Genomic DNA, 11,046 nt, shown 5'->3' on the forward strand with positions numbered 1-11,046 from the left:
ATTGGAAAGTCAGATATACAGAAGAGGAGAGATAGACAGGGAGATCTTCCATCTGTTGATTCACTCCCCAAGCAGCCGCAATGGCCGGAGCTGTGCCAATCTGAAGTCAGGAGCCAGGAACTTCCTCCAGGTCTTCCACGTGGATGCAGGGTCCCAAGGCTTTGGGCCGTCCTCGACTGCTTTCCCAGGCCACAAGCAGGGAGCTGGATGGAAGTAGGGCCGCCAGGATTAGAACCAGCACCCATATGGGATCCCAGTGCGTACAAGGCAAGGACTTTAGCCACTAGGCTACTGTGTTGCCCCCAGCCCAGCCCCCCCCCCCCCCAGGCAGTTTTTGCAAGGCTCTTGCTAACAAGGACTGAGGGGTTTGGGATTGTCCCCAAATCACTTGTTCATCAGTAAAACTGAAACGGCTTGAGAATTCTCCAGAAAGCACTCTGATGGGGCCTGGAAAGAGCTGTTATCTGAGCATATCTAAGCTTATATGCATATAAGGTTACTAAGTGCATATACATTTCAGTGTCTGCATTACAACAGGCTTGACACTTAGGACACAAAAAAAGTTAGTTCTCTCCTTCACCATTGCAGAGATAAACTTGCCCACAGAGAGGTGATCCTCAGGCTACCCACTTCCCTGACTGTGGGCACCTAGACCCCGTTGCCCTTGTGGATGCTAACAGCATGGGATAATCCCTGCTGGAAAGTTGTTGAGGGGGATGGGGTCACTGCCGGGAAGAGGGAATCTTGGACTCAGATTTCTGTCCAGACCCTGACCTTGTTTGCAGTGATGTCATCAGCCAATATTGGCATAATCCCAGGAGACAGCTCTTTCCCAGCGGGGTTGGAAGCAGGGGTGGGGCTCCTACTAACACTATATAAGGAGTTCAAACAGGTGTCCAGAGTTGTCCTGTGACATCTCCAGCTTAGTTATGGCATCGGGGATACCTGTTGCATTAGGGGCGTTAGCCCTGTGCTGGTCTCTGGCCACTGTCAATCCTCTTCCTCTGTAAGTAGAGCTGGGACTAGAGGATTGGGGGCTGGACTACTGTAAGATAGGGCTAGTTTGTGGGTCTGGATCAAGTTTGGGGTCAGGAGTTAGGGATGACTAATCGGTCCCAATGGACCTAGACGCTACCTGTGTTCTCTCCAGGGCTGGTACCCACGGGAATGTTGCTGAAGGTGGGAGTGAGACCAAGCTGGACACAGACGTGATCGGTGAGGCCCTAACTCCCACAGTCAGTTTGTCTAAATGTGCCTCTGCATTCTGTCATCTCACTGGTCTCTCTCCCCACCTTCACCCTAGAACACTGTTCAGATGGCTGGAGCTTTGATGCCACCACTCTTGATGACAATGGGACAATGCTGTTTTTTAAAGGTATGAGGGGGAACTAGGATCAGGGCATTTGAGACCTCAGCCCTTCATGGGAGGCATCTCTAGCAGTGGGAAATCTCAGGAAGGATCTAAAGGTGTCTCGGATAATTCCTCTGTAACCATATCAGTAGGGCAAAGGACTTTTCTGGGTCCTTCAGCAAGTATGGCTTTTTCAGGTGAGTTCGTGTGGAAGGGTCATAAAGCTGTCCGGGAGTTGATCTCAGAGAGGTGGAAGAATTTCACCAGTTCTGTGGATGCTGCCTTCCGCCATGGTCACAACAATGTCTTCCTGATCAAGGTACTGTTGGGCCATGAACAGAATCAGAAAAAGTGCTGGAATCAACGTTAGAGGCCCTCAACCAAGAGTTCCTGACATGAAGCCCGTACTAATGAGCATTGAGTTGATTTCCCCTCTGCATTCCTTTCCTGAAAAAGCTCAGGGTGCAGGAATGTGTGTGCATGGCAGCCTGGCAGGTATGTCATCCAGTGACTATCCTTCAGCCCGAATCCTAGTTTTAGGCTGCTCTGCTACATCACTTGCTCTTGGTCACCATTTCCTTCCTGGAAGTGTCTTTCCTTGTCTTCCGTGACTCAGCAGCAGGTGTTCATGTGGCAGAGCAGGCTGCTCCAACACAATGGCACCTGGATGAAGTGGTGAATATGAGATGAAATCCACCCTACTGTGCTCATCAGGCCTTTTGCCCTGGCCCAGGCTGTGTCTGTGAAGAAGAAAGGCGACCAGCTCCTAACTTGCCATAGGTGCTGTGTGATTGGGGCAGCCCTTCCCACTAGCATATTTTCCCTCTTGTTTCTTGTTCCTCCCTTTTCAGGAGTTCTATCCTCATCCAGTTCTGAAATATTCCCTGAGGTTCCAACCCAGCCCTTCTGTGGGTGATCTCAGCCACTGCCACACTCTGAGGACTCTATATACTGAACACACCAGACCTAGATCTTTCTCCTGAGTTTCACACATCTCTTCCTAATTTCCTGTAGGGAAAAAATTCCTTAGATCTTCCACAGCCATCTCAAATCCAGCGTCCCCCAAACTGAATTTAGCATCTTTCTTAGAAACTAACCTCTCCACCTGTGTTCCCTGTTTCTATACGAGCATCACCAGGTGCCTGGGTACTGCAAGCAGGTGTTTCTGGGGGTCTGCTGACCTAGATCTTGTGTATCTTTTCAGGTTTGTCCTCTCCCTTGCCACATGTGCTAGCCACTTGAGATTACATAAAGTGTTCAGGGCACACTGTCCTTCCTCATTTTTGAGCTCTGCATGCTGCTCCCTCTGCTGGTAATATGCTTTCCTCACTTGTCCACCTGAAAAATTCCTGTTCATCTTTCAAGTCTTCATGCCAAAGCGTCCTTTTCACTGTGAAGTCTGCTGGAGCTTTTCAGTGCACACCTAGATGCTCTCTTCATGGGCCCATTCCACTCGGCATGCTTTCCGCTGTGGTGGTTGCATGGCTGGTTTTTTTTTTTTTTTTAAAGATTTATTTTATTTTTTTTTATTACAAAGTCAGATATACTGAGAGGAGGAGAGACAGAGAGGAAGTGGAGCTGCCGGGATTAGAACCAGCAGCCATATGGGATCAAGGCAAGGACCTTAGCCACTAGGCCACACTGCCGAGCCCTCATGGCTGGTTTTGAAGGAATTTCTTTCTTTTTTTCTCTCTTTCTTTCTTTCTTTCTTTCTTTCTTTCTTTCTTTCTTTCTTTCTTTCTTTCTTTCGTACAGTGAACTCCTTGAAGTAAAAGCCAAGATTTTGGCATTCCTGATTCCCAGTGTGTGCCTGACATACAGTGATCATTCAGGAACTATTTCTTGAATGAATCAGAAACAAATAAACATGATGGATAAAGGGTGATTGTAGGATGAATATTTGTGGGGGTAGTGACCAAGCTAATGGTGTCACAGTGCCATGAAAGCATCTGGTTGTTCATAGCTCTGTGTGTGTGTGTGTGTGTGTGTGTGTGTTTTATGGTTATAGGGATTGGATTTTCACAAACTGATGATATGCTCTGTGCAAGAGGATACTGCACACTGATATCCACTGATGGAGTGAGGGTGTGTGGGACTGCAGAAGGATATTGGGTCAGTGCAACAAAGCAAAAATGTTGTATGTGAATGTAGAGTGGCAGTATCAGGGACACAAAATCAATAAGAATCTTCTTTTGGATGTAGGGGGACAAAGTCTGGACATATACTTCTGAAAAGGAGAAAGGTTATCCGAAGTCACTCCAAGATGAATTTCCTGGAATCCCATTCCCATTGGATGCAGCTGTGGAATGTCACCGTGGAGAATGTCAGGATGAAGGCATTCTCTTCTTCAAAGGTCAGGAGGGGCTGGCATGTTGGGTAGTGGAGGGCTGGTGGTGATGGAGTAACGGCGCACACAGTGATGGTAGTGTTGTGAGGGTGATACTGATTCTGATTGAATGGCTGTTCAAGAAAGGACAATGGAAAACCCAGTTATGATCTAGAGGTCAAGTATTCATTTCAGTGAAGGTAACTAAATATAATTCTACTTTCAGTCCTCATTCCCCAGGACCCTCAGGACAAATATACACTCCTCAGTGTCACCTGCAAGGGTCTCCTTGACCAAACCTCTCTTGGTGCTCCTGTTTGGTTACTGCCATACCTTTACCCTGAATTGTAAACTCCAGGAACTTATGCTATAACCTGTTCCCTCTTTTGTCTTCATGTTTCAGGCTTTTTCCTTGTCTCTGGGGTTCCATCTCTCCCTGGTATTGTAACTCCTACTTTAAACTTCAGTTTAAGTATCACTTACCCTGGGGAGTTTTCCTTGATTCTCCCCACTGTGCTGGTGAGCTGATCTGATGCACCTTGCTTCCAGATGTTATTGTCTGGTCACTCTCAACTGTCTACTTTCTGAGCTGTGAGCTGCTTGTGGCCAGTACCATGTGTGGCCTATGCTAGGGCTCAACACACACACACACAAAAGGGCATAACCCAGCCTCACTGTATGCTTGTTGATTGATTGAACAAAGGTAATCGCAAGTGGTTCTGGGACTTTGCTACGGGAACCAAAAAGGAGCGTTTCTGGCCAGCAGTTGGCAACTGCACTTCAGCTCTGCGATGGCTCGGCCGCTACTATTGCTTCCAAGGCAACCAGTTCCTCCGCTTTGATCCTGTGTCAGGAGAGGTGCCTGCTAGGTACCCTCTGGATGTCCGAGACTACTTCATATCCTGCCCTGGCAGAGGTAAGAAAGCTGTAGTTCCTGGGACCTGCTGGAATGCCTCTATCTTCTTTGAGTTTACGGACCCTGACTCTCCATTTGTCTCTATGTTGCAATACCTTGGCCCCTACCTTAACCCAATTTTCATTTGGGTTCTTCCTATTGGCCTGATGTGGGGAAACCCCCTGCCCCACTAGCCCTAGCGATGACTTCATCTCAGATCTTGTTCTGACCTCGGGTCTTCTTCTCTGTGCCTCTGACCTATTTTTCTCCCTAGGACATGCACCACACCACAGGAACAGTACCCAACATGGACAGAACACACGCTGCAGCCGAGACCTAGTCTTTTCTGCACTGGTGTCTGACAACCATGGTGCCACTTATGTCTTCAGTGGTGAGAGATACCTCCAAATTCCCATCTCTGCCCCCTCTCGGTTCCCTGCTATCTCTGACACATTTCCTCTATTTTCTTCACTGCATCCCTCATTTTTCCCCCTTTGTCTCTCATAACCCCCACGCTTTCATCCCTTATCTCCTCTGATGTTTATTTTTCAGTCTAGTCTCCTAATGCCCACCTGTTTATTGTCCAACACCATCTCCTGCATCTGTGGGGATTTTTTTAGGCCCCCATAACTCCTCATGTTTTCCTTGCCCACGGATCTGTGCTACCAATCACAGACCCCTTTCTTTTGCACATCTTTCTGAGTCTTCTGGTTCCCACTGGATTTGGGCTTAGGAAAACCATCTTTTCCCAGGTGTCTAGTTTGCATGTCCAGGCCCCTGGGTGCATCATAGCCAGGGGATGAAATGTCCTTATTTCTGAGAAATAGTCAGGAAATGTTGCTTTTTTATATCTTTGGAAGATGCATCTATGTGTGACAGGTTTCTCCCCTGCCTGGTCAGTGTAAACACTCATCCCTTGATCTGTGGCATCAGTAGCCATCCAGTGATGATGGCAGTGTTCTTGGGCTAGTGAGGCAGCCAGTGGTGAGTTATGTTCCACATTTGGGAACATCTCCAAGATAGGGATTGAGCAATGACGTTATACCCAGTGATCAAATACAAAGGGAAGATAGTAGCAGAAATATGGAATATTGAGAATATTCATTTGCTGCTAACTCCTGAACAACTCTAATCAGTTATGAGTACCTTGTTGTATTGAAAAAGGCACAGCCATGTGAAGAGCATATTCCCTTAGTGAGAATGCACATTGTAGTGAGAACATAGAGGCTTGGGAAGTACACTTCTGCAATCAAAGTACAGGAATATACTGAGAACATAGGCCATGGTGACAACACACTGCACCGACAAGAGTGTGAGACATACACGTACACCAGCAGAGAAGGAGAGAGGCCAGGAGGGGGGAGGAGGAGAAAGAGGGAGAGAGAGTGAGAAAACAAGGCAACAGAAACCACGCAGATATATATAGAGAGAGTATAACCAGAGGGATCATAGAAATTCAAGGCCATGTGGCCATTAAGAGAATGCAGTTAACTTGCTAAACGAAATGGTCTTACCTGCTTAGAGAGCAGGCAGCCAAGGAAAGAACACTACTATGTTAAAAACAAACTGAACCGAGGTGAGAATTCACTGTATTGGTGAAAACATCACAGTGGCCCAGCTATTCAGCATGAGATTGGTTGTCCCTGACAATTTTTTCTGCTTTCTGTGCGTGTGCCATTGTGTCTTCCCCTTCTCTCCACTTCATGATTTTGTTGAATGTATGGTTGAGGCTCCTGCGCCCCCTTTCCCCTCAACTCTTCCATTACACTTCAGTGTCCCTCCTCCATGGAAATTGTCCTGAGCCAGGTCACGAGTATCCTCCAACTTGCCATTTCTAATGGTCAATTCTGTGTCTTCAGCTGACTGCTCAGTACTCCCTTCTCCAAATACTTTCTTCATACCTTGGCTTCTGCAATACCATGTTCTGCTCATGCTACTTTTTTCCTCAGGGTCTCTTTTTCCTCAGGGACCCTAAACTCCTTTGTTGGTCCCACTTAGTCCTGGAGCTTTAAATATCTTTGATATGCTTGTAACTTCTAGCCTTGCCCCTTCAGCTTCAAGTTTCTACTCCTTTGAGCTTCAGGCTGCAGCTGGACTGACTACCTGATGTGCTCATTTGGGGTCACAAAGCACCAAATGCCTAACCTGTCCAAACCGATTTCTGCCCCCATTGAACACACCCCCCCCAAAACAGAACAAACAATAAAAACCCCTTTTCCTCCTTAGTCTTTCTGAGTTTTAGAAAGAACCAGAAGTCACTCAGTTTCCTGGTTCCCAAAAGCTAAATTGTTCATAAAACCTCTCTCTTACCTTCCCAACCTGACAAGAATCCAGTATATCAGCTTATGCTGTTAGTTATTTTTCCCAGCTATCTCATGGTGACCCCTCAGTACCTATGCTGTTTATCATCCTAATCCATGCAGTTTTCACCTCTGACCTGGCTGGATTCCCTTGCTTGAACAAGTGTAACTTCCTGTGGTGCTCTGCGAAAAAACCACAATGACCTTATAAAAAATGAGTTAGAGCATATCACAGCCCTGCTGAATATCTTATCTTTGCTTCCTTTTATAGTTGGAAATCCTTCCCAGGCCTGTATAACCTGTCCTCTGTCGCTCTTTCAAACCACTTATCTGCTCTCTGTATTCCAGTGACACCCACCTGCTGTTTTGATTCCTGAAAGTACTGGCTATTCACCCTCCCTAAAAAGCTCTGTGTGACTAATCTCCTTTTCATCACTGGAATCTTAGCTCAAGAATCATCTCTTCAGTAGAAGGGTGCCTCAAATTTCCTCACCACTGATCTCTTATCCTGTCTTATTTTCTTTATAGCTTTTAATTGTCTGACATCATTATCTTTCTTCCACTTTCTGATTGTCTTCTCTCCCTCCAACAGACTTATGAGGGAGGTGACTTGTCTACCACATTGTCTATTGGAAAGGCAGGTTTTACAGAGAAGAAAGACAGTGGGAAAGATCTTTCATCCACTGGTTCACTCCCCAAATGGCCACAACGGCCAGAAATGAGATGATCTTAAGGCAGGAGCCAGGAGCTTCTTCTGGGTTTCCCACATGGATGCAAAGTTCCAAAGACTTGGTCTGTCCTCTGCTGCCTTCTCAAACCACAAGCAAGGAGCTGGATGGGAAATGGAACAGCTGGAACACGAACCAGTGCCCATACGGGATTCCAGTGCTTGAAGGTGGAGGATTAGTCAGTTGAGCCTTTGTGCCAGACCACTTCCTGCACCCTTACCCACATTGACTATTAAATCTTGATGCCTGGAACAACAATCAGTACCTCAAAGGTGCTCAATAAATATTAAGTAAATATCTTATGGCAGTGACCACAAGCTCTCTTTATAGCTGTGTGGGTGTAGGGTCCCAAGCACTTTTCCAGGTCATAAGTAAGGAACTGGATGGGAAGTGGAGCAGCTGGGACACTAACTGGTGCCCATATGGGATTCTGGCACTTGCAGGTAGAGGATTAAGCAGTTGAGCCATTGCACTAGTCCCAGTATATGCCTTTTGAAGGCAGCAGATGATGACTCAAATACTTACACCTCTGCCTTCCACAGAGAGAGATTTAGGCTGAGTTCCTGGCTCCTGGCTCAGGCCTGATAGCCCAACCCTCACTGTTGCAAACACACGCTCTCCATTTCAAATAATTATAAACTAAAAATAAAAGAAAGGGGGAGAACAAAACTGTGGTGCTTGTCTGGTGACTCCCCCACCCTCCTTTCAACTCCCAGAGATTGTGGAACACAAGAATGAGAATACTCAGTGGAAACCTTTGATGATTCTTTCCTTTTAACTTCTGACCACCTTATCTCATCACCTGTAAGCCTATCTTGGTTCGTGGACACCTGAGACACAGAAGGAGCCCCCACCAAGCTTGAAGATGTTGATGTTACCTGGAAACTTGACCACTGTTCCGCATGCTTGTCTTCCTATCAATTGTCTACTGATTCTAGTTCAACTGGTCCTCTATGTCCCATGTTGCTGACCAAGTCTTGTTGGCATCTTCCTTTTTGGTCTCTGAATATATTCTCTCACTTTTCATGATGCATCCCTGAATCTTTCCCTAGGCTCTTCTTTGCCTTGGCTTTTACCACCAGCCCTAGAGCTACTAATAATACCTATAATACCTCATAGGCTCCCACTACTGGCGTCTGGATACCCACCGGGATGGGTGGCATAGCTGGCCTATTGCTCATCAGTGGCCACAGGGTCCTTCAATGGTGGATGCAGCCTTCTCCTGGGAGGATAAAATCTATCTGATCCAGGTGTGTATTGGGAGAGAGACTTAGGGTGGAAAGTAGAACAAGAATGTCCAGTTTTATACTGATTGTTGTTCTTTGTCTTCCAGGACACCAAGGTGTATGTCTTCCTGACAAAAGGAGGCTATACCCTCGTAGCTGGTTATCCAAAGCGGCTGGAGAAAGAACTTGGAAGCCCTCCTGGGATCAGCCTTGAGTCTGTGGATGCAGCTTTTGTCTGTCCTGGGTCTTCTCGGCTCCATGTCATGGCAGGTGAGAGGATTCTGAGTGCTAAGGGGTGGCTTGTTCTACTTCCTGTCTGTGATACAGATTTCCATTAGGACACAAGACAGAGTAGATCAGGATCTCTGAGATGGAAGTCATTTTATGTTTGATGAATTCTTCCTAGGACGGCATCTGTGGTGGCTGGACCTGAAGTCGGGAGTTCAAGCCACATGGACGGAGCTTCCTTGGCCTCATGACAAGGTTGATGGGGCCCTGTGTACAGATAAGCCCCTGGGCCCCTATTCATGTTCTACCAATGGTCCCAGCTTGTATCTCATCCATGGCCCAAATCTGTATTGCTACAGTGATGTGGAGAAACTGAACGCAGCCAAGAGCCTCCCCCAGCCCCAGACAGTGTTGAGACTCCTGGGCTGTACTCAATGAGGGGCTTGGTGACATGAGTTTGGCCCAGTCCTACCTCCCTGATTTCCTCACAATAAAGCCAGATTCTTTTTTCAGTAGAATCCAGGTGCCTTGATTGTTGAACAATCTTCATTTTTTCTTTGACTTGAAAAGGTTAGTGACTTAGGGCTGGCACATTGGCTGAACTGGCCAATCCTCCAGCTCCAAATGCTAGCATCCCATATGAGTGCTGGTTCATGTCCTGGCTGCTCCACTTCTCATCCAGCTCCCTGCTTGTGGCCTGGGATAAAAGGTGGAGGAAAAAAGCCTTAGGACCCTGCACTCGTGTGGGAGAATTGCAGGCAGAAGTTTAACTTGCTTTGCCACAGTGCCATTCCTGTGACTTCTCTTTTGCAGCTCTGCAAGTTTAAATAGGGCTTCATGAAACAAGGAAGAGCAGGAATAAAGGATGAGTGTCATTTCTGTTAGTGATAGCTTTCAATGGCTGGTTCACATCCCAGATACCTGCAAGGATTGGGGACCTCAAACCCAAGAACCAGGACCTCAATCCTGCCACATGGGTGGCGAAATCTAATCACTTGAGCCATCGCACTGTTTCCCATGGGCTGTGTTAGCATGATTCTGGAGGCAGGAGCCAGGAATTAAACCCATGTACTAGAATTTGGGATGCAGGTATCCTAACTAATGACTTAATTGTTAGCACAAACACTCACCCCATGCACAGCTGTTTCTCAAGTCCAGATTACAGACTGGCATTTCCCAAACTATGTACACAAAACGGGAAAAAGAGAACCAGAATATGAAGACAAACTGTAGAGTTTACACAGCAGGAGGCACAGCTAGGACTCTGACCCAATCAGCTAATAATTGACCATGACTTGGCCCCAAGGTATCTGGAATCTTAGGACAGGGACAGCTCTGCATGTGCAAAATAAATTGGTTCAGAGTTGCTGTGCAGGAGGTTCTAGCTGGTTCTAGCTGGTTCAGGCAGTACCACATAAAAGACAGGCTTTGCTTGTCATGAGTTAGGCATAACATGGGAGTGAAGTAGAGGTGGGGAAACAAACACAACAACTCAGTGTCAAAGGCAAGTTGTAGAGAAGAAAGAAGGACTGAGTTAAGGAAATGCTACCATGAAATACATTGGCATAAAATACACACATAATAGGGACTGGGCATGGGTGAGGTGGGTGTGGGGTTGAGAAATACTTCTGTTGGAGCCTCAAGAGCTCTTTTGGCAAAGAGGATCTGGCCTTCTCTTTCAGTCTCCTGGGTTTCTGTACCATCTGGGATTGCAGGTGTTGGTTGTATAGCGGTTACGGTCTTGGTTCTCTGGTCTTTATAAACTGACCAAGGATTGGGTCTGAGCTGATTTCCTTCCCTTCTTCAACTTTCCAATCCAGTTGAAACTGGAAGTTGATTTGTCTTAGGCTTAAAAATAAATAGCCTAAAGAGACTGACTTAGAGCTTTCATGTCCTAATTTCAACTACCTTTCTTACAAAATGGCTTTAATTCATCTCATTTTCCAATGACAATGAATGTGGACTCAAATCCACCTCAGGGAGAGCATCAGG

The 11,046-nt window shown here is 46.6% G+C and overlaps 1 protein-coding gene across 1 annotated transcript; it reads left to right on the forward strand.

Annotated features, from left to right (window-relative positions):
- The first annotated feature begins 721 nt into the window (after positions 1-721).
- HPX (hemopexin) lies at positions 722-9,735 on the forward strand. Its single transcript, XM_004590107.3, has 10 exons — positions 722-1,006; positions 1,151-1,215; positions 1,304-1,375; positions 1,549-1,670; positions 3,554-3,704; positions 4,381-4,593; positions 4,847-4,963; positions 8,720-8,850; positions 8,934-9,096; positions 9,233-9,735. Exons 1-10 carry the CDS (start codon positions 930-932, stop codon positions 9,490-9,492), a joined length of 1,371 nt encoding a protein of 456 aa, XP_004590164.2. The 5' UTR covers positions 722-929; the 3' UTR covers positions 9,493-9,735.
- Positions 9,736-11,046: the final 1,311 nt, after the last annotated feature.

The sequence above is a fragment of the Ochotona princeps genome, chromosome 4 (genome assembly GCF_030435755.1).
Source record: "Ochotona princeps isolate mOchPri1 chromosome 4, mOchPri1.hap1, whole genome shotgun sequence".
Taxonomy (NCBI): domain Eukaryota; kingdom Metazoa; phylum Chordata; class Mammalia; order Lagomorpha; family Ochotonidae; genus Ochotona; species Ochotona princeps.